This window comes from Dama dama, chromosome 14, assembly GCF_033118175.1.
Source record: "Dama dama isolate Ldn47 chromosome 14, ASM3311817v1, whole genome shotgun sequence".
Classification (NCBI taxonomy): Eukaryota; Metazoa; Chordata; class Mammalia; order Artiodactyla; family Cervidae; genus Dama; species Dama dama.
Window position 1 is genome coordinate 38,648,193 of NC_083694.1, and position 24,495 is coordinate 38,672,687.

The 24,495-nt window shown below is 40.2% G+C and overlaps 1 protein-coding gene across 9 annotated transcripts in view; it reads right to left on the minus strand.

The window, feature by feature from the left end:
* Positions 1–24,495, minus strand: part of VPS13D (vacuolar protein sorting 13 homolog D) — a 265,619-nt gene that overhangs the window by 211,535 nt on the left and 29,589 nt on the right. For all 9 annotated transcript variants that reach the window (XR_009695793.1, XR_009695794.1, XR_009695795.1 and 6 more), the window contains exons 14-24: positions 23,441–23,571; positions 22,535–22,610; positions 21,937–22,107; positions 20,616–20,746; positions 18,025–18,157; positions 14,270–16,483; positions 13,003–13,154; positions 9,219–10,250; positions 6,749–6,839; positions 4,506–4,632; positions 2,804–2,984 (exon numbers count right to left, since the gene is read on the minus strand). Coding sequence is in view for 6 of the 9 variants with exons in the window: in XM_061160354.1 (XP_061016337.1) it covers positions 2,804–2,984; positions 4,506–4,632; positions 6,749–6,839; positions 9,219–10,250; positions 13,003–13,154; positions 14,270–16,483; positions 18,025–18,157; positions 20,616–20,746; positions 21,937–22,107; positions 22,535–22,610; positions 23,441–23,571 (4,439 nt within the window). In the remaining 3 variants the exon portion in view is untranslated. The remainder of the gene's footprint in view (positions 1–2,803; positions 2,985–4,505; positions 4,633–6,748; positions 6,840–9,218; positions 10,251–13,002; positions 13,155–14,269; positions 16,484–18,024; positions 18,158–20,615; positions 20,747–21,936; positions 22,108–22,534; positions 22,611–23,440; positions 23,572–24,495) is intronic.

Genomic DNA, 24,495 nt, shown 5'->3' on the forward strand with positions numbered 1-24,495 from the left:
AGCTGGTAAAGCTACAACTACTGAAGCCTCCATACCTAGAGCCCCTGCTCCATACGAGAAACCCCCACTTGCTGCAGCGAGAGAAAGCCTGCACACAGCACAACAACAAAGACTCGACACAGCCAAGAAATAAATAAATAGTATTATTTTAGGAAAGACAAGGGGGTGTACAATTAAATATAAATCAAAGAAACAGAATAGAGAATAAAGAAATACACATACACATATGATCAGTGGATTCTCAACGTAAGTGTCAAGGTAATTCAGTGGGAAAAGAACAGTCTGGATAGGTATTTTGGGAAAAAAAAAAACCTCAAGTCTCAGTTCACAAAATATGCAAAAATTAACTCAAAATGGAAGAGATCTAAAATTATAACACTTCTAAAAAAGGAAAATAGGAGAGATTTATTGCCACCTGGTGGTAGGCAGATTTCTTTGACAAAACAATAGCACTAACCATAAAATTAAAAAATTGAAATTCATCAAAACGAAAGACTTCTGCTTTTCAAAAAATAGTATTAAGAAAATGCGGGAGGGGGTAGCCATAGGCTAGAAAAAAAATATTCGCAATAAATATATCAAAGGTCTTATATCCAGAATATATAAAGGAAGATATAAAGGAAGAAATATTGATGTCAATTCTACACAAACTGTTCTGAAAATAGACAAGGGAACACTGCCCAATTCATCCTACAAGGACAGCATGGTCCAGTTACCAAAACTAAAATAGGCATTTTCCTTTTCAAGAAAAGAAAACTACAAACTAGTAACGCTCAGGAGCTTAGATAAAAAAATCCCTAAGATATCAGAGCAAATTAAGAAAAGTGTAAAGGCATCCAGACAATAAGGAAATGAATGAATGTAGCTGCATTCTGCTATAGCAGCAAGCTGGCCAGTGGCTACCAGGAAGCAGGGATTAGGGCTGAGAGACCATTAGCAAAGGGACACAAGCAAACTTCATACCCTTTTCATAAAAGTGCAAACAAGCTGAGCAAAAGATATGGTATACGAAGTTTTCTTTTAATCTTAAAGGGACTAGTAGACCCAAAAGTCAGGAGAGTGGCTTCTTAAGGCATCAACAGAATGAGATAGGGAAGGACTACATGCAACACGTCTTAGGAATGTTTTAATTTTTATTTGGTGGTGGTTTCATGGATGTTCTTTCTATTACCACACTTTGAAGTTTATATACATGTTACAGACATTGTTTCATATGTATCAAATACTAAACTGTTTTTTATAAGTTTCTAAAGAGAGAAAAAAAGGTTACATGTACGGGGAAAAAAATAAAAAATAAAATATACCTATGGCGCTAGAAAACTAAGCTATTTTTTTTCCAGATTCCGTCATTTGATTGTACTACTTTTATATTTAAAAAAATAAATAAATTCTCTATAATGTACATAGGAAACCAGTAATACTGCCAAGGACAGAAACTTGGGTGGGTGAGGAGAAGTAGCTGAGAAAGAGACTTTTCTCCAAATGCTCTTTTTGGCTTTGATTCTGTACTAAAACAATATACAACTTACTCAAAAAAATTTTTATTTAAATTAAAACATAAAATTTTTAAATGCTGCCACTATAAAAAACTTAAATTATAATCTTTTACCTACTAAAACTTAAAAATAAATAACCAACACGTTTTACAAAGAACCACATTGTAACTGCTTTCTGTGGTTCCAAGACGACACCAGAGGCTGCCTCACACTCACAGGTGCGCTGCCAGGGCATCTCAAATCCTTCATGTAAACACATCATCGGCTGGACACTGCACACGCCACCAGCTCGAGGTGGTCTACACCCAATGTGAGGTCATGCCACATTCCTTCCAGTGATGTCACCTGAACACCGAAAATGCCACCAGCTCGAGGCGGTCTACACCCAATGTCAGATCATGCCACATTCCTTCCAGTGATGTCACCTGAACACTGCACACGCCACCAGCTCGAGGCGGTCTACACCCAATGTGAGGTCATGCCACATTCCTTCCAGTGATGTCACCTGAACACTACACACGCCACCAGCTCGAGGTGGTCTACACCCAATGTGAGGTCATGCCACATTCCTTCCAGTGATGTCACATCTTTGCAAAGCTGGGTCTTAAGCACTTGCTGAGATAAAAAACAAGTACCATGAGAAAATAAATGTGGAAAAGGAAACGAGGGCTGTGACGTTCAACCCGATTCCAAATCTGAGGAGCTGTTCAGTGCCCAAGAGGCACATACATCCTACTAGGAAGCAATTATGGTGATTTAAGAATGAAATAAAAATATCATCTTTCACTTATGTTTTTACGTTTTCAAACAGCTACTAAATTGTTGGACAAACGTAATTATGAAGTTGTTTGGACTTAATCACTTTGGAAATGGAAAGACCATTAGGTGTTTCTTTTGGCCTCAGACATGTCTCAGAAAAACTTCCAAGACAAGAAGGGAGCCATGAGCTAAGAAGTTTGAGAACTATATTCGAAAGAAACCCTCTTTTTATAACAGATACCTTCTTTGAAACCACTTTCCAGGAGAAGTATCCCCACTGAAGTAACTTGTTTATCTTTTTTAGAGCAAGCCAAAGCTAAACTTTAAAAGGAAATTAAAACATGATGCAAGAAACAAGGAATATAAACTCTCCGATTACAGTAAGATTTCTGTAGCTAATCAGCTATATGGAGGACATTAGTAAAGCTTAAGATTACTTCATTACCTTCATTTTTCTCAGTGACACTTTCCAGATTTATCCCTAGAGATTTAAAAGTTCTGCTGATGAGTCAAACTCGAAAAGTGTCTTGTATCCAGGCACTACCTACCGTCTGCCCCTCGATGGCAGCTCGCTGGCGCCCTAACACATCCTGCAGCTGAGTGAAGTGCTGGATGAAGGCCACCACCTCCGCCTGGAAGCGCTGGGTGTGCACGTACTGCACGGACGCCATCTGGAGGCTCACTCGGACATCGTGCTCCCTCCGGAGGAGAGGGTCGGGCCGGCCATACCTAGGAGGAAGGGCAACAATGTGACTCGGAGACCACGGAAGGATGCAAATGAGTGTCTGAAGAAAACTCGGGTTCACTTAGAGGCTTCCCTAGGAAACAGCTTTAACTGTTAAAATGGAAACCCCCAAAAAAAAAAAAAAATGGAAATCCACAATCAGGTTTTAGAAAGCAAACTCCAAATAACTACCTCCTTCCTAAGCTTCCACCAGAGGTCGAGGATGTTAAAAAAAAGTCTGGTATGACGGCCAGGGCTATAAACAGGGGGATAGGTCTGGGGCTGCGATCACTCCTGGCTCCAGAACTCACTCAGAAGCCACCGTGGTTCAGACCTTTCACCTGAGTCTCTTTGTCCCTGACTTTAAGGAAAAGTGAATATTCCTGCTCACTTTTCGAGCAAAGACTGTGACACCTCGGGGTAATAAAAACTACACTGCGAAACAACTGGTAAAGAAAATTAGGCAACAGAACCAATGTTCCTGAGGCAATCTGTCTCTGGAAGCTGAAAGAAGTCTCTTTACTTCAGTGAAATGCAAGCCAAAGAGTTTTAGCATCCACATTCACGGATATTAGAAAACTTTGACAACTGGTTTTAATGGGACATGATGCCACAATAATAAATTATTATACAGGACATAGTCACTGGAGAAAGGAATTCATATTAGCTGAGCAACTATTATTTTGCCAGGCAGAGAGTTAAGAGTTTTACATTAATTATCTCATTTATTAAAGAACCATGCCACTGAGGTAGGTAACAATACAAATAAACCAATCTAACTTCTCAGATGGAGTACTCTGAGGGAGTATGATATACTCCCTCTGGAAATGAAAGAAAAACTTCTCAGACATCTTTAGGGACCACTTTTCTCAACTCTGGTTGAACATTAAAATCACTTTGGATAATAAAAAAAAAAAAGAACACTACACTACCACAGACCAGAATACTTGGGGGCAGAGATGGATATCCATACATTCTAACAGCTCTCCAAAAGGTTGAAACACCACCTTTTAAAATTTCTGTTTTCTGAGAACACTATTCTTTAATAACTACATAGGCCTAAAACTGCCTTCTAAATTCTAAAACTGAATACAGATTGTATTTGTACTGGGAAAAATGCCTAATACAATTTAAAACCCATTATCTTCAACAACTTTCTCGGGCTGAAATCATCCCAGATCATTCAGAGCTAAATCGAAATTGATCTAACACAGTCTCCTCACTATTTCAATAGAAAAACTGATGCAAAGAGATTAAGTGACTTGAGTTCAAGTCACACAACACGTTGGTGTGAAACCGGACTATAATGATAACCACAATTATTTCAACCATATTCCCTTAATTTATTAAAGCCTGAGGAGCCCACTTCAATGCAGATCCATTTTAATATAAATCGAGATTCCTCACAACTAGATCAACTTGATTCTACATAAGAGGCTATGATTTTTTAAAACTTTTCCTCATTGCTTAGCCGACAAGAATTTGAAACAGGAAACAGTCACGATGGAAAAGCTCGATATTTTTACTTGAAAGTCTGGAAGATGAGGGCTTCTTCTCCACTCGTAGTGAAGCGTTCTCGGTAGAACTCTCCATGCGAGGTAAGATCACTCAGAGACAGGCTCCCAATGCTTCCCTGTAAGGCCAGGTCTCCCTCTAGGAAGATTAAAAATCAGAATGCATTCTTATGGTCTTTTTTCTGTCACACACCCTAACTCTGCCTGAAACAAAAATTGATATACACATGGCCCAGACTTTACACCATTTAATAAAACGAAATGTCAAAAGTGAATATTCATATTCTAATACACCCAGAACAATATTTTATGCATTATTTCAAATAGCCTCAATGCAGAAGTCCAAAGGGATTGAAATAATACCATAGCACCACACTTTAACACTTACAAGGGGGAAGAAATTAAGGGCAAACATAAATTAAAGGATAAAATATTTAAAAATACAGATAGAAACATGCTCTCTTCTGAGATCAGACCACTAATTAGAATTAGCAAAATAGCATAAGGTCTATTTTATACTATCAATAAAAGAATAAAGGAAAAAATGTCAGTGATGTATTAATCAGGCAGTATTAAATGGGTTTTAGTGTGACTTAATTAAAAGGCAACATTAATGAAATAAGACACTGAAGACACAGATTTGAAACTACTCCAATATTACACAAGGGAAGCTCCTGGAAGGTGGGCAAAAGAAAGAGGAAATGTTGAAACATGCACCCCTGGGCTATAAACCTGTATGAATCATTCTTAACATGGGGTAGACACTGAAAAGGAATATTCTGAACTGTTGCTTATGTAAAACAAATTTTGTCATCATAACAACAAAACAATGACTGAGGTGTATGTATTTGGCAGGCTAGTTCTGCTCCCAATGAAGACACATACTTATTTTTGGTTCCGAATGTCCTCTAACAAAAATACACCCCCCAAAAACAAATGAAAAAGTGAAGTCACTCAGTCATGTCCGACTCTTTGCAACCCCATGGACTGTAGCCTACCAGGCTTCTCTATCCATGGGATTTTTCCAGGCAAGAGTACCGGAGTGGGTTGCCATTTCCTTCTCCAGGGGATCTTCCCAACCCAGGGATCAAACCTGGGTCTCCTGCATTGCAGGCAGACGCTTTACCCTCTGAGTCACGAGGGAAACTTATCCTACCCAAGCTTCTCCCAATTCTAAAGACTCATCTCTTCTAGGAACCTTTTATAAATTAATTTATACCAGGAATGAAACCTCAATTTTAATTCACCCTTTCCCCAAAAGACATTCTTATTTTACTACAGAGTCAACATTTGAGCTTTGTAGTCTTCTTATTTTATCACCAGTTGCTTAAGGAAGGAGCAGTATTTTATGCTCACTTTGTAAATTCCTCCGCTTTAGAGCTTGATGTAGCTCTTCACTTATGTTCTACCAGGGATTACAGCCTATTGCATCCCATTAGGAAGAACGCTAGCTTTGCTATAATATCTCCCTGCTTAAACCACCCCCTCTTAGAAAAGTGAAAGTCTCTCAGTCGTGTCTGACTCTTGGCAACCCCATGGACTATAGTCCATGGAATTCTCCAGGCCAGAATACTGGAGTGGGTAGCTTTTCCCTTCTCCAGGGGATCTTCCCAATCCAGGGATTGAACCCAGGCGTCCTGCATTGCAGACGCACTCTATACCAACTGAGCCACAAGGGAAGCCCAAGATTACTGGAATGGGTAACCTATCCCTTCTCCAGTGTATCTTTCCGATCCAGCAATGAAACCGGGGTCTCCGGTATTGCAGGCGGAGTCTTTACAAACTGAGCTATCAGGGAAACCCATCCCCTCTTATGGGCTCCCCCTAATTATGGCAACAGAGTGAACATATGCCCTGATTTCCCAGAGGCAGCCCCTGTTATATGCCGCTTTCCCAGCTGTAATTATTAATAATGCCCCCTTTCACACCCCAACATGTCCAAACTTTAGACAAAGAAATTATATAGACACCCAGAGAGCTTTTTTAAAACACAGATAGATCCCAGGGTCCCATCCCAACCCACAGAATTAGTCTTGGGATGGGAAGGGAGCTGTGCCAGACAGCTGCATTTCTAACAGATGATTCTGATCCATAAACCAGTATCTGGAAACCACCACCATTAGTCCTGGCCAGACCAGTAACCACAACCCAGCCACTGAGCCACACCTTACTTAGCGCCTGTGAAGACAATTAGATTTGTGAGCAGGATGTTCAAATTCTCCCCAGATTCCCCAAGCCTGATTTTCTCCACTTACCAATCATTTCCAGGTGTGCCACTAATTTGGACACATTTGCCTTGGCAAGCTCACTGGTGGTCTTATTCAGCACGAGAGAAAGTGAATGAACCTAAGAACACAGGAGGTAAGGCAAGACGAATGTTACTCGGAGGAAAAGGTACCTTTCAGGCAAATGGCATTGAGAAAGATGCTGCAAGTCTCAGGAGAGCTGAAGATAAAACTTTTTGTCCGACTGATACCAAATTCATTTCAGCTTTTCTTAGCCAGTCAGACCACAGTAAGAGGAGAGAGCTGATAGGAAAAGAACTTGACTGGGCAATCTAAAACCCAGGTTCTGTGGTGTCTTCCCTATGGTCGCCTCATCTGTTCTCTTTGAAATTTTTTTTTCTTTTTTCTTTCTTCTCTCTCTTTTTTTTTTTTTTTGTATGTTGGTTGGTTGGCTTTTTGTTTTTTGGGGGAGATGCTTTCTTTGGGTTTCATCTATTGTTTGTCAGTGAAATGTTTTACATTATAAAACAATTTTTCCCCTTTCAGCAGTTATCTCTAATATTGCACTATTCTGTAATCACTCGTACAGATTCATTAAGTGCACCCCAAGAAATCTGTCAAAGCGAAGTGATAAGTACACTTAATGTTTATGTCTTCAAACTAATATTTAATAGAAGCCCTTGGTGACCAACTGGGACTTCACTTAGGAAGAACAATCAAAGATTTTCTTCCCCAGAGACAATCACCAATAGAAGAAAACCAAAATCCTCTGTTTCAGGAACATCATTCTTGGCAACAAATAAATTCAATAACATAATTCTGTCATTTTAGCTAAAAAAAGGACTCTGTGTCTATGATTTATGGAGGCAGATACCCCTGAGTGCCATCACTAGGTAAGGCATCAGCTGAAGAGAAGGAAGGAGGGAAGAGCAGAAGCTCACATCCCAGTTCACACTCTCTGCTCCCGAGTGGCAGAGCCTGGTGATATGCGCCCCTTATCTTTAATGCCTACCACAAGAGAGGATGACATGGTTGGATGGCATCACCGACTCAATGGACATGAGTTCATGAGTTTGAGCAAACTCCGGGAGATAGTGAAGGACAGGGAAGCCTGACATGCTGCAGTCCATGGGGTTGCGAAGAGTTGGTCATGACTTAGCAACTGAACAACAACAAAGTAGGTGCTCAGCCTATGTCTATTAAATGAAAAAAAAATAAATAAATAATGGAAAAAGAAAGAAAATAGCAGGAGAAAAGGAAGGAACAAAAACATTTGTAGAGGAAGGAAGAGAAAAAAGGAGGGAATTATTACAGATGGAGCAGTGACCATGGGGGCCACTCCAATGGCACAAGGGGTCCCCTTGCAGTGGCTTCTGGACATGGATGACAGAAGGATCTCAAGGGAATGAGGTTATCATGAAGTGGGTGGGGGACAACCTCTAGTCACTTCATCACCAAAATAATGCATATAATGAGTCTAAATATGCTTTGTTTGGAGGAATCCAGCTGTCACCACCTGAGCCCACTCTCGGCATGGATCTTAGCATCACTGAAAGCGGGACGACTGGGTGTTGTAGATCTCCGGTGTAACGCAACAGGAAGCACTCGGCACCACCTACGAAGTGTCGGACCTGGACCTGATTAAGTCTTTAGAGCTAACTTCTATTTCTAAAATTAGTAGAGGAGTCAAACGTACCATAAAGAAAGAGAGGCAAATCCAGAATGTGGAACACTCTAGGAGACACTAACCCAACTTCTATAGACAACTGCATGGGAGGAAGAAGCGGGGACGGTACCAGTCACTGAATGACCATTTCTGTCATGCACATGAGGAGGGCCATACCTAGGTCATCTCATTGAACTTTCACAATCTGATAACACAGGCACCATTAAACAACCTCTGTTTATTGATGAAAAACTTAAGGGAGAAAGAGGTTAAATGGTTTGTCCACAGCCGAACAGCTGTATGGTAACAACAAAAATGCCAGGTTTCAAATCAAGGTAGTCTGACATTTAAGACACCTGTACTCTTGCTCTCACTAAAAGCCAATAATGTTCTGAGTGAGAGTGAGATAATAAAAGGCACATTTGAAAATAGCTACTCTGTACTAGTTACTAGTTACATAGTAACATGGTTATTATGTGCTAGACACATTGCCAGGTGCTTCATGTAATTTCCTCATTTAGTTATCATAATCAGATGATGGAAGATAAGGAAACAGAGGCATAAAGAAGCTAAATAATTCCACTGAATTTTACAGCCCAAAGGAAAGACAAGAAGTTACTGAAACCATTTATTTCCCCTGCCTCCAGATGGGATTAATGCTAAAACCTTTTCTGAGATATTAACGTCTACCCTTTTGGAATAGACATCCAAAAGACCACATACCTCCTCTGTCAATGAGATAGATTCTCCGGCACAAATGCACGGTGACAGCATCTAAGTAAACAAGCCCAGGTTCGTGCTCAGGACGTAACAAGAGCCTAAGGGAACTGATACCTTGAGATCCAGTTTGGTGTTAACTGGATCCTGCAGTTCAGACTCCGCTAATGCACTTGACTCTGACTTCACGTTTGGTAGGGTGTCCTCAGGCGGCACCTTCATCGCATGGTTGTCTGCAGTGGAGCCAATTCCAAAAAAATCTAGGATCACGACCCAGGTCTGCAGTGTGATCAGCACATCCAAGCAGTTAAAATCAACATCAATGCTCCGGTTAACTCGATTGTAACTGGAAGAGAATTCTGGATGCTTCTTATCCACCAGGAATACATTGATATGGACCAAGGAATCATCAAATTTACTCTTTCCCGCAAGTATCTTGGGCTCATCTACCGTTGGAGAAGGAGGTGGGGTCAAGGGATAGTCCTTGTCCTGGACTTCCTTTTGCTTCTTCCGGGAGGCCGAGGTGGGTCTCTGATACAGCTGAAACACATTGGGCGCTTCCTCCATGTGAGAAGGGAGAGACCGAGGCATGTCTGGATACTCCACGTTGGATACAGAAGGGCAGGACTGAGAGAGATACTCTTTCTGTGCTAAACTAGATGGCTTTGGGGCTCCCCGAGACACCATCAGGTTCTTATATTTGGAATCTGGATTCTTCTCCAGTAAGTCCTCCATCAGCAAAGAGCGCAGGGCAATCTGAATGGATAAAGTCTGGGGGTGGTCTTTACTGAATTCCACATCAAAATCCTGAAATTTTAAGCTCACAAGACCCTGGGCCCCCAAAGTCAGATCTCCACTGAGCTGAACTTGAAGCTCTGATATACAAAAGTTGGCTTGAATCTGGGTAAAGGATTTGACTTCCTTCACAGACAAGGACTTTTGAGAAGAGTTAGAAAGACTGGAGTGGCTGAACAATCCATTCTCCTTCCTTTCAGCGGAAGGTTCTCCACAGGTACTGAGGGGAGGCAGAGGAGAATTAGGGCAGGGTGAGGAGGCTGCACTGACTGGAAACTTATTCAGATCTTCACTATACACCAGATTGTCCAGCGTTTGTAAAACCTGCTCATATACATGTTTTGCTAACACCACCTGCATTCGAAGAGAAAAATTCAGTTATTCCACTACTACTGTCAAATGCATTCATATGCACTGCCCACAAATTTTGTATGACTTTACCCAAGTGGTTTTTTTAAATATAATTTATAAGATATATTTTATTTCAATTTATTTATTTTTAATTGGAGGATAATTGCTTTACAATATCACACTGGTTTCTGCTATATATCAACTCTCCAAGACGTTTTAAATCAGTTGACAGCAAGGATCATGTCTTTATTTCCTTTTTGTCCTTACATCTCTACCGCTCTCTGATCTATATCTATTCACAAGGCCGTCCCCAAGTGCCTCACGGAATAATCTTCACACAATAAATGTTTCAATAAATGCTATTAAATGTAGGCCTGAATCTGCAAAATCATTCTTTCTAACCCCACAAAACAACTACAGAAATTGAAGGAAATCCTGCCAAAAGTCTAATGTGGGTTATACCTTAGGACTAAGAAACTCTCATGATTCTAAAACTCGCTGATCTTGGGGTCGACTTGTACACACTGCTATATTTAAAATGGATAACCAACAAGGACCTACTGTTTAGCACAGGGAACTCTGCTCAGTGTTATGTGGTAGCCTGGATGGGAGGGGAGTTTCAGGGAGAGTGGATATATGTATATGTACCGGTGAGTTCTTTTGCTGCCCACCTGAAACTATCACAATACTGTTAATTAGCTATATTCCAATATAAAATAAAAAGTCAAAAAAATAAAACTTGCTGATCATCACCAATTATTATAACAACCTATGACTAGTACAGCTGATCAAACAAATAGTACTTTTTTATGGTAATAATGTTGATCCATGATTCCCTGTTATTCCCTCACTTTGTTTTTAATTACAATTTCTTACTAAAACTGTTTTCAGGGAAGTTTTTATTTGCTCAAGGGTAATTTTTTAACAGAGGAGTTACAAATATAGAAAAGACAGAACTGGAAGGTGATCATTTTGTAACTGCTAGATAAATAATGGATCCCACCACAGTTATCAGTGGAATAAGACCTTATATGAGTGACTGACAGGGAATTTTACAATGAATGGATCAGCTTTTTGCCATCTGCATACAATCAACAATTTTGGCTTCACTGACAGTCAATCAGACATTGCTTGCCTCCTGATATAAGCTACAGTGCACCACCTTTGAAGTGTTCTGGCCAAAAAAAAACCAAAAAAAACCACCTCATTCTATTAAACCTACAGAGTTAAGTTACAGAAAAATTGATTGTAGAAAAATCAGTTCAGCAACACCACAAACTAACAGCCAAATCCAGAATGTGGGACATTCTGCAAGGCAACTGACCTAGTTTTCCAACAAAATAATGTCATGGGGTGGGGGGAAATGAGAGGGAAACTAAATGAATAGAGACCCACAAGATGTATCACCCAAATGGAATGTACAGTCCTTATTTGGATCCTGATTCAAATATACCAAAAGTAAAGGACATCTTTTAAAAAAATCAAAAATGTCTCTGAAATCTCAAAATGGATTAAAATTCAGATGATACCAAGAAATCTTCACTAATTTTGTCAGGCATGATAATACCACTATAGTTATTTTTTTAAATGTACATAATTTATAGTGATACACTTCAAATATATAGGATTAAAAATGGCATAGTCTGGGATTTGCCTTAAAATATTTCTCCAAAGGAGGAAGAAAAAAAATGGATGAGACAAATGTGGCAAAATCTTGCTAACTGTTGAATCTGAGTAATGGGGACATGAAGTTTACCAGCGTATTCTACTTTATTTTTAAAATCTTTCATAACAAAATATTTTTCATTATTTAAACTACTAAATTTAATTATTGCATAATAATTTAAAGAATAATTTTCTAAGATTTTCATCAAAAACAACAGTAAGTCAATGGTAACCATAAGAATAAAAAGTCAATACAATCCAATAGAATTCACCTTATGTGCTAGATTTAAAGTGTAAACTCCACCCTAAGTATCCAGCACTGGTGAGGCAAAAGTTTAAGAGAAAAAGCTTAAAAGCCAAAAAGGAAAAGATCCAGGGAAAGTTCTCTCAACCAGAGACCCAAATCCAGAAACCACTGATGTCAAAATCCACACATGTTCTGTTAATAGCATGACCAGTCACTCCCCGAGATCCTGTGCACTGTCCTAAGATTCTGCCTATCCTTGCTGTTTTATAATGTTATGCTTTTTGCTCTCTTCCCTGTGAAAGCAGGAAAAATGACACTTCTGAAGGTAAAAGGATGAAAGATGTATACATACATACCACACACACACCCTGGACCATTTCATTTCAATGAGGACAAGACTAATTCTCCCTTGAAAGGATCTGCCAACAGCTCAGATAATCAGATCATTTTATAGGTGGGCCACATATGCCAAAAGTGTGACAAGAATTATAATACTCTGGGAAAGAGAGATCCTGACTTTTTAAGCAATAATTTTCCTCATTTCTTAATGGCAACGGAATTAACGATTTGCCCTCTTCCACTCTATAATTCACCCCTCCACATGAAGAAGCTAACAAAGACTGATTCAGTGATAGAAGGACATGATAAAAGGATTCCATGCTTATTGGAACAAGTTATTGACAATAATGTGCATGAACAATATCTCTTTGAATTTATATTTTCCTTCCAACATTTCATATATACAAAATATAACAAGACATAAACATAACACATGTATATAACAAATATAAAATTATTACATGACTTCAACTGTCCTGACATAAAAATCAATAGTGTGCTTACCTGAACTGGATTGACAAATTTTCCTTCAATCTTCATGATGCTAGAAGCTCCCAGGTCATCTGGACTAAGTGAGAAAGTCAGTTCAGATTCTCTCTCTACAGGGATCTTCTCCAGTTTAAACTGAATGGTCGTGTTGTTGAGGATGTGAAAAGCTGGTGTAAGAGAGAAGAAATGACCGACTAGAACACTCAGAATGATTGTGTCATTGCTGATTCAGTGAGGGTATATATAAACAAGCCCAGGAGTTGCTCTTAGACCCTGGCACCGAGGGTCTACAATTGAGTACAAACCTTGGTAACTATTCCAAGACCAAAACTCACAGCAAGCAAGGGTATAAGATAAATTTACACACAAAGAGCATGCTACAGCTATTTTCATAACAGGTTCCATTTGATGGTTTCAAAATATGGTGCAGAGAACATTAACCCAGGCAAGGGTCGTCAGTAAGCTTCTCTTAATCTCCCAAACTGGCATTTTCCAAACAAAATTGTTCATCCATGCTCAGCTTTAGACTGATCCCTCTTATGGGGCCTAACTCAGAATCAAGCACAACATAGAATTCTAAGTGAACAACTTTTAACCCAAACAGAGAAAGCAATCTTTTGGTAACTATGTAAACACGAATCAGTGAATTAACATCTGAGAACCATAGGAGAAGTTCTCAAAGGCATTAATATCTTCACCATCAATATAGCTTACCTGATTTCTATAGATGCCAAGACTAATAGATTGAACTGCTTGGTTTTAGCAGATCAGATCGAGAATACATAAATACAAGCACTTTATTCCTAGAACCCTGTACCAAACCATTACAGAAGATGGCAGGATAGTCAACAGAGACCATAACATCCACAGACTAAATTTCACATTCTATTTCTGTCAATCCCTCCAGCTGTCTTAGACTACGATATTTAACTAGAAAAGATTTACAGCTTAGGAATGAAAAAGTCAGATGCATTTGACTAAATTACATAATACTCTAACAGAATTCACCCACTGAATCCCAGTGAATGAACACTCACCCAAGGGGGCCACTTGAAAAAAAAAAAAATCCTTATCTGGGCCAAAAATGGTATTCAGTGAGAAAAGGTGCAAACATTCAAACATAATATGAAAGCATCCTCTTAAAATTCTATTTTAACTTCTTAAATATTCACTTAGGGTAATTCTAAAAGAAAGGTTTTTGTTGTTATTTTAAGCCAGGTACTACATTCATGGCTGGGTCTGGAATCTAAACAAAATGAGACAAAAGATACCCATGCCTCACCTTGACCTCTATGCAAAGATTCAAAGAAATCATGTCGGGTGAAGTGAGCTTCCTCCTGACTATTGGCATTGGTAGACCCAGACAGAGGGCAGAACGCCCGGCTCATTTCCGGCCCGGGGCCCTCTCTGCCTGCCAACTGGGTGCAGTTCAAAGAATATAATTTAATGTCTTTGATTTCCACTTGCAGACGGTCACTTCTGGATTCATCATCTCCAGCCACAAAATTCTGGATGAAGATCTGTCCCAAGTGTCCTACCAGCAACTCAGGACTCCCAGGCTTCCGAGGGATGGAAACCACTGGTGATTCAATGTTTATGTTCAAGATGAGCTTTACGGTGTCAGAATGAGACCCACCTAGGCCAAACCCACATGGTTCATTTTCTTCTAAGAAAAAGGAGTCCCGGGCCTTCCTGGGAGTTTCAAAGAGCGACACCATCTCACTGTACTCAGCTGTCTTAGTGGCTAGGACCGTGGTGACTTTGGTGGCTGCGCTTTTCAGCATACTTCGAAAATTTTCTTCCAGCTCATCCATGGACAATGTCAGCTCCTTCAAGAATTTAGCGGAGTGGTTGTAATGCAAGGAGGCCATCTTGAGGTTGAGAAAACATTCCTGTTTAGATTTCTCAACAAAGGTGAAACTCAGAGCATCAGTGAGGCCTGCGTCTTCCATTCTGACAAACACAGATTCAAAGAAGCCAATATCACTGATGATATTTTCATAGCCTACGGAATTTCCAATGCTGACAACATACTGGTTCTTAACATTCTCTTGTGTCAAATCCATAAGCTGCAAACAGCCGAGAGAACCATTCATGTCAAATGTGCTGCCCATGGAGACATTAACTTTGGTGCCACCTATACTCGCTGTCGCAATCTTTCTGCCATACTTCTCTCCATTTGCCATTCCCACCGTCCGAAGGAGCAGCAAGTTAAGCCTGTGGATTTCCACTGCAACCTCCGTGTTTTGTTCATATGTAGACTGGTAAGTTCCCTGTTCCCTAAAGCTTCTTTCAAAATCAGTCATTAAAGGTTGAGGACTCAATTCATCTTTTTCCTTGGGAAAAGACTTTTGAAGAAAACCAATCAGTTCCACAATTGTCTCTGGATTTAGGATGATATCCAAATTATTCACCTGCAATGAAATCACCTGAAGGGTGCTGTCCAAATTCATGGACGGGCACTCTGAACTCACAAACTGATATTCCAGTTTTATGAGGGACTCTTGTTCTTTGGTGAGAACTCTGTCCAGAGAAATACTAGTGGCTGACTGGTTGTTCCGTGTGGCAGCACTCGTGAGGTGGGCCACATTGGACCCAGAGACGGGAGACTGGGCCCTGCTGTCCCGGAGGCTTCCTGTCGGGATATCAAAGCTCAAGTTCTTGTGAGAGGCCATCAAAAGGTCAAAATCAGCGCCATACGTCTGCATGGTGTCTACCAGGAGCAAACCATGAACGGTGAGGGAGACCTCAGCGTCATAAGGCCTCTTCACAAAGTGAGCGTTGGTGCCAAACACCTTGAGCACAGAGATGTACCGGCCGTTGCTCTCAACACCAAGCTGCATGCAATTCACCTTAAACTCAGCCAGGAGGAGCTGTGACTCCACCAGGACCTCCCGAGTATGCTGCTCCAACATCACAATGCTCTGGGTCAAGTTCATCACGGAGTCTTGCAAACTTCCTCGCTGTCCCCCTTGGGGAAAAATCTTCTCCTTCATCTGAGAGTCAAAAGTCTTAGTTTCTGGGCTGGTCAGGAGTGCAAAACAATTCTTCAGAGCAGATATTTTATCTTCATTGATGTGGATCTTCAGGTCTGGTAGGTTGCCTGAGAGCACGGCTCCGGGGTACTTGGGATCTGACGTATAAATCAATCGACGTTCTAACTGGAGGTGAACGTTGAATTTCTCGACCACGTGGGTAGGTCCCACGTCAATATCCTGGACATGTTTCCAGTTGTCCTTCACACGTCCAACCATGATCTGCAGGTCGAGAAAGGACAGCGAGTACCTCTCATACATCTTTGTGCTCATTAGATGTGCTTGAAGCTGCTCTTCACTGAACTTGACTCCGGAAAATGGAGGTGTTTTCTCCCCATTACTGCTGCTAGTCTCAGGAGGTGGGGTATTGGGAGGTGTGGCAAGAGGGGTCTTATATTCATCATCACTGAACTGATTCTCTTCCGATGCTGACCCATCCCCACTCTTCCTCTTGGAGTCATCTGCAGATGAAAACAGGAAGATTTAAAGTACATGTTGGCTCTTGCCTTCCTCCCCCATTTAATGTAATAATTAAGAAAAGTAGAGAAGAGTCGGACACAACTTAAGAGACTGAACAACAAGAAGAAAGAATCAACAGCTCTGATTTAACAAATAAGGGGATGAAAACTCTAAGCACAGTATTCTATATTTCCCATGTATTCAGAGTGAACTTATCTACTGATTTGGAAATCAAAACAAAAAGAGTAAAAGTTCATGAACGTGAGGAAAGATGGAGACCTGCTAACACAGGAACACATGTCAGGGTGCAGAAACCAACAATGCCCTCTGGTCACTGCCCCCCACCCGCCAACATCTGAGCTGCAATGCATGAGCTGCCATCACCAACCCTCCTTATTTGTTTACTTTTTCCTGTATTCTTCTATGTGTTCGTTTTGTCCCCCCAACTAGAAGGTTACAAAAGAACAGAGGTTTCCTCTGCCTTCCTCAACACAATACCCACGTGTTAGAGCAGCACTTGGCAAGCAGTAATTGCTTAATATGTCAAGTTCCAGCCCCAAATTCACTCAACCCCTCGCTTCTGCACCTGAGCAGTGTCACGACAACTACAAAAACACATCCCTGGGTTTGGTCACCTGTGTCTCTGTCCCACGTTTATGTTTTATAAATCCAAGTAGGTACTTTCTGCGATTCTGTGATTCTTTTCTTCAGATGTAATTCCCTTTCCACATCCCCTTAGGGCCAAGCTCATACCAACCAAAGAGCAGAAACAACCAAATGTACACCAACTGATGAGTGGATATTATAAAATGTAGTATATCGATATAAGGGAACATCATTTAGCCGCAAACAGAAATGAAGTATTGATAACATGCTACAGGGTTTCCCTGGTGGCTCAGATGATAAAGAATCTACCTACAATGCAGGAGATCAGGGTTCAGTCCCTAAGTTGGGAGGGTCCCTTGGAGAACTGAATGGCTATCCGCTCTAGTATTCTTGCCTGGAGAATTCCATAGACAGAGGAGCCTGGAGGGCTACAGTCCAAGGGATCAAAAAGAGTCAGGCACAACTAAGCAACTAACACTTTCACTTTCCCTTCTTTCACAAAATGGATAAACCTTGAAAACACTGAGCTAAGTTTAAGAAGTCATACATAAAAGATCTCATATTACATGATTCTATTCATACAAACACTCCAGAACAGGCATATAAACAAAGATAGAAAGATTAGTGGTTAGTGAGGGCCAGTAGAGGTGGTAATAGAGAATAACTGCTTATGGGTCTAGAATGTCTTCTTGGGACAATGAAAATGTTCTGGAATTAGATAACAGTGAAAGCTGTACAATTTTATGAATATACCAAAAACAACTGAATTGATCCATTTTCAAATGGATCTCAGTAAAACTATTATATAAAAAAGTAACGAGTTAACTTTGGAGCCTAGAATGCTAAATAAACCTCCTTTTAAGCTTTACTTGGTTCAGTGAGAGAGCGAGATCAATCTGCCAAGATATGCCTTTATTACTTCACATTCACACTGTACCTTGGGTGTTGGTCAGCAGCATTCTTCCTAGATCCACAACAACCAACACAGGATTCTTGAACTTAAAGTCATCAGGAAATATCACTTGAGGGGCAGAAATGTCCAGTCGCACAGTCCACCGTTTACTTTCCTCCTATAAAAATAGAATCAATCACAATTAAATAGCCTTGAACTACAACAGCTAAGAGTGGGCAGCTTTATCAGCTGGAGCTCAAGCCTCCCCGAAGGTCACACTAGGATCACAGGATGACCTAACGGTCTATGGTATTAAAGCAAAACATTTAAAACAAAAGTGGATCCAAATGCTTAAGGATATGAGACATTACCACAGGCAAATGGCTGAAGTGGGAGAGAAAAATGTGCAAATTACTGGTTTGGGGGTTGCTTGCTCTTTGATTCTGGTGATCGATGGTTTAAGAAAGCTCTTATTTCTAAAGACTTAATACTTTAAAGTACTGTAGAAATTATAGAATTCAAATAAATGAGAAATCCAAATATTTTTACTTATTCATGGACATTGCTAAGCACAAACTTTCAGGCCAAAATAATCTTACTAAAAAAACATAAGCTTTTGGGAGGGGGGATCGGGATTGGGAATACATGTAAATCCATGGCTGATTCATATCAATGTATGACAAAACCCACTGGAAAAAAAAAATAATAATAATTATTTTAAAAAATAAATTAAAAAATAAATAAATAAATAAATAAATAAAAAACATAAGCTTTGACATTTGAAATATAAAAAATACACCAATTCACAAATTTATTAATGGCTCTTCCCATGAATTTGTTATATAAATTAATTTATATAAATGCTTATCAAAGATTATATACAGTAAAAAATTAACAATTTATGTATTTTTTCAATTTATTTAATTGGAGGACAATTACAGTACTGTGATGGTTTTTGCCATACATCAATGTGAATCAGCCATAGGTATATATGTGCCCCCTCCATCCTGAACTTCCCTCCCACCGCCCTCCTCACCCCATCCCTCCAGGCTGTCACAGAGCAACAGCTTTGGGTGCCCTGAGTCATACATTAAACTTGCACTGGTTATCTATTTTACATATGGTAATGTGTATGTTTCAATACTATCCTCTCAAATCATCCTAGCTCGCCATCTCCCACTGAGTCCAAAAGTCTGTTCTTATGTCTGTCTCTTTTGCTGCCCTGCACATAGAACTGTCAGTACCATCTTTCCAGATTCCATAGATATGCCTTAATATACAGTATTTATCTTTCTCTTTCTGACTTACTTTACTCTATATAATAGGCTCTAGGTTCATCCACCTCATTAGAACTGACTCAAATGCATTTCTTTCCATGGCTGAGTAATATTCCATCGTGTGTGTACTACAACTTCTTTATCCATTCATCTGTCAATGGACATCTAGGTTGCTTCCATGTCCGAGTTATTGTAAATAGATAATTTACACATTTTATATACACTATATAAATATATAATATAATTTATATAATTACATGTAGTAATAGTAACATTTGGTAAATTATATGTAGTAGTAAAAGCTAATTTATATAAACGCCATGAAAGAGAAACCTCTTGGTCTAAGATAATCAGAAATACTAAATGTTCTTATTTGTGTTGAAACACATGCAAAAACAAAAAAATGGGACAAATTCTGTATCCCATACTACAAACCCCTAAGTGTTTCCCCTGAACATTTCTGCCATCCCTTATACTCCCAGCTGGCTCTGCACCAGCTATAAGCCACCCTCTGAGTGGTACACCTACTGCCACATCTGAGCACCACATCCCCAGGCCACAGGGTCAGAAACTCAGTTTAGCTGGACTGTTGAGATGTTTCTTGGCTCTCCCTGTGCATAAGCATCCTCATATCAGCTGGGCACTCGGCATCACAAAGTGATCATCACTCCCAGGAATCAAAACTGGGGTATCGGGCTTCCCTGGTGGACCAGTGCAAGAATCCTCCTTGCAATGCAAGGGACACTGGTTCAATCCCTGGTCCAGGAAGATACCACATGCAGCAGAGCAACTAAGCCCGCGAGCCACAGCTACTGAGCCCACACACCTAGAACCCGTGCTCCACAACAAGAGAAACCACTGCAATGGGAAGCCGGTACACCACAACAAAGAGTAGCCCCTGCTCGCCTCAACTGGAAAAAACCCACATGCAGCAACAAAGACCCAACGCAGCCAAAAAAGTAAATAAACAAATTTCTAAAACAAAAAATTACTGGGGCATCATTCCAATTGTTTTTCTTCTGATAACAGTAACTAAAAGGGGGTGTTCTTAATTGAAATATTTACAAAATGTCAGGTCTAGAAAATGGAACAAAGACAAGTTTTGAGAATGTTCTAAAACGGAAACAAGGAAGAAATAATATATGATCTAGTCTCAGTCATTTGTTTTTATTTATTACACCCTGACTATAAAAGACATGGGATTTTATTTTTTGCTAGCTGATAAGTATTTCATAGATTCCGTTTACTTATCAGTGTAATTGATACAGGCATGACTCTCTACTGTAGATAAAGAACTTCCCAGAAAGAATGCCTTCCTCTTCCCTACCCCCCAAAAGGAGCATCATTATGTCCACTTACAATGAAATCACCCACTAGCAATCGGTCAAGAGTCTGCCGGATTTCCGCCTTGGTCTGCATCTTCAGTCTGTTGTACTGTCTTCGCGCAGCTTCAGCCACTCTCAACTCCAGTTCAGACTGATAACCGAAACCTGCAAGATTGGAAGTGTCCAAGAGTCACAATCTTCTTACGACGACTGGGTGAAAGAAAGTGCTACAACATGTACTCTGACCAGGAATTTCCACCAAAGCTAAAAAACAGTCTGTACAACAAGAGTCCCTTACTCCAGCCTGAGCTGGGGTTACAGGAATGTGGCAAAGACAGTGAGGACAGCCATGCAGAGAAAGGTTAAGTACATAAGAGATGGGCATCTAAGTTATTAGAATTTCTAGAATCAGTTTCTGAAAGATTCCAAACTATAATATTTCAAAATCCTTAACAGCATGATCATTACTGAAAGGGAAACTGGAATTTAGGAGGATTTGCCTTCTACATTCTATCAGTGTCAGAGCAATGGAGCCAAGACATTTATGGTCACCGTCTACATGAAAGGGGCTTCCCTGGGGGCTCAGTACTAAAGAACCCACCTGCCAATGCAGGAGACATGGGTTCAATCCCAGGGTGTGGAAGATCCCTTAGAGGAAGAAATGGCAACCCACTCCAATATCCTTGCTTGGAAAATTCCACGGACCAAGGAGCCTGGTGGGCTGCAGTCCATGGGGTCACAAAGAGCAACTAAACATGCACACACATTCATGTACATGAAGAGACTCAAAAACTGGACCAAAAACTAAAACAACCCTTATGAAAGGGGAGTGACAGATATATTTAGGAAAGCAATATTGTTTTATCGATTTCTCTATCAACAGAATTGCTTTTTTTGCACATACTGTCTCAAATCTTTTTGGGAGACAAAGGCAGACATATGTAAACCAGCGATGACACAGAAGAGTCCAATGACAACCTCTGCAGTATTTATTGCTGCACAAAACAAGTAAAACAAACCACTGATCCTGTCATCTAGGAGAAAATTCTTGAACATTCCCCCTAAATTCTCTGGTCTAAAATATCCTGGAAACCATTGTCATAATAGAGGGAAAGTATTTTAAATACATGCTAAACGAAGGCAAAGAAAGAAAAAAATATTAAGTCATTGATTTCTCTTGGAAGAGCAACTTTCCAAGGATATTCACTTTGATTCAAGATCTAAGGACAACCCTTCCACTTATTCTCAGGCCTTTTCTACCACTACCAGGTCACCAGAATGTACAATAACCCTTGTCCCAGAAGTGACAACAAAGAGGTCATTAGAAAGTAACATAATCAAACAAAAAAGTTAACCTGAGGTATGAACCTTTCCCTTGTAGAAAAAGTCTGCTACTTTTTTAATAGCCTGGGGATTATATATGATGTTCAAGGGCCTTGTGCTGACATTCAGCCGCCTCTCAAAATGGCTGTGCACTGGATTTCTCTCATACAGCATCTCAAAAACTGGGTCATCTGGGTCTGCAGCTAGAGGAAAAGAACCAGAGGAAAAAAATAATAAATAGAACACAGCAAAACAATCACCTTATTCTTTATAACTGGCAAAGAATTCTGGGGGGAAAAAAGACATTTCCTCAATTATTTTCCAATTGAGTCTCATTTTCAAAAACTTTATAAAATAGCCTAATAAGGGCTGCCTCTTGGTATCAACAGGACTTCTCAAGACTGGGTTGTTATATTCACTCCCATCATGGAACCCCAGACCTGGAGGCCCTGTGAGTTGCCCCAGTCACTCACCAGTTAAGGGAGAGCACAGGGTGGTCTCCAAGTCAGATAAGGATCCACACAGCAAGCCCATGGGCACAAAACAGGACTCACTCCCTCTCTGACCAAGACTACTGATCTGTAATCATTGCATTTTTAAGGATGAATTTAAGAACACATGACAGTTTACCAGGATAATGATGGCTTCTGTCTGTAGATGTTGTTTGGAGTCCAAAAGACTGGGAGACTCTGCCAACCTCCTTTTGCTGATGAACACACACAAAACATACGGATCAGGGTGAGAGGGGCCAGTTCACCGTGCACACGTTCTCTCCCGTCTTACCCTTTGATGTCACTCTCACTTAGCACAGTCGAATCAAAACTCAAGTGACATCAGGGGATGCAGACCCGGAGGCCAAGCGCTCCAGCCTGTGCCTTCCCCAGCCTGTACAGGCAGTGTGCTGCTCTGCACTCGGCACTACATGAACTACTGCCCAACGAGGACTGGACGTGCACGGCTTTCCACACTTTTATTCTGCCCTCCCACCCTGTCACCAACCCCCCAAGCCAAAAAGCTATGGGAGGCATAATAAGGAGCTGAAGATTCAACTGTTCTGATCATATCTTTGCCAACTCAGTAAGATCAAAGATCTTCTCGTCTAAGAAGAGTATTATATATAAAAAAGTACACATATAGAGAAAACTTAAAGTGGTTCTTCTGTAACTCTAGAGAGATGAGAAGTCCTATCGGTGACTAAGGATCAGAATGCATGAAAATCACTGTCAAGATACAGAGGAAATTCAAACACTGACCTTGAAATGCAGGAAATAGTCATGCTGATAACATTTTCTTCCAAATCCAGGCAACTATTCTAAGGTGGCTACAATACCAGGTGGGGGGAAGCCACTGCCATAAATCCCACCAACACATGGTAACAAAATCAAAAAACTTATCTAACTGTAGTTACATTTTGATTACCGTGTCTCTCTCAAAATGATCAAATGTCAGAACGAATCAACTTAATACTACTTATTGCTTGCCTAAAACAGACGGCAATTCACCAACACCCTGGACGAATCATACAGCTATACGTACTGGATTAGGGAAGACCAGAAGAGGAAACATGGTTCCTTCCGTAGCCAGGTCTCGAAGAAACAGTCCACCCAACCGGACCAAGAGCAAGGAGGAGTTTCTTCGAGGAAGAGATTCTGCTAGAAGTTTTACACCTACAGAAGATAAATGTTAAGAGCTGATACTATGCCATCATAGCCTTAAGTATTTTCAAAGTATTAGATATAATATTTTACAGTGAACTATCAGATATCATGAACCATTTCTCCTTCAAATTGGAACAAAATAACCCTATCTACATATCTAAATGTCTACTTCCGTTCAGTTCAGTCACTCAGTCGTGTCCGACTCTCTACGACTCCATGGACTGCAGCATGCCAGGCTTTCCTGTCCACTGACATAAATTTGTAAGGAATATCAGAAGTTTTCCAACACAATAAATTTTAAACAGAGCACGTCACAATTTAGTTCAAGCAATCTGCTAGTTCACACTAAGTTTATGACTTTTCAGCTCTCAAGATTACAAAGTCAAAGCCAGTCAAAAACTGGCATTTCTTTTTTGGTTACTTGCCTTTAAACTACTGACAGACCTCAGATAAGTAGCTATTTTATGAACTACAATAAATCTATTTGTGAGAAGACAAAACCAACATCTGGGCATTTATTTATGTACCTTCAATTCAAATTCACAAAAAGAAGTCAAAAAATTTTCATTATTTGCAGATTCCATATCTGCAAATTCATCCACTCACTAAAATTTACTGTAACCCCAAAAATAATATTCACAGTGCTTTGCAGACATGTACAGAGCAGCAAAAAATTCAAGTCAAAAAAAAAAAAATTCAAGTCACCTCAAGTGCATGTTTCTAGTTGAAGCTGAACAAGACAACACTCTGCCTTCTTGTTTCAGCTCATACCAGTGCCCTTATCATGATCTAATTAGTGCCAGCTTTTGGCATTTGTGTGCTGTCTGTTGGTGATTTCGCTGTTTAAAAGAGCCCCCAAGCACAGTGCGGAAGCGCTGTGTCTTACAGAGGAAATACACGTAGTAGAATACCTTCACTCAGACATCAGTTACA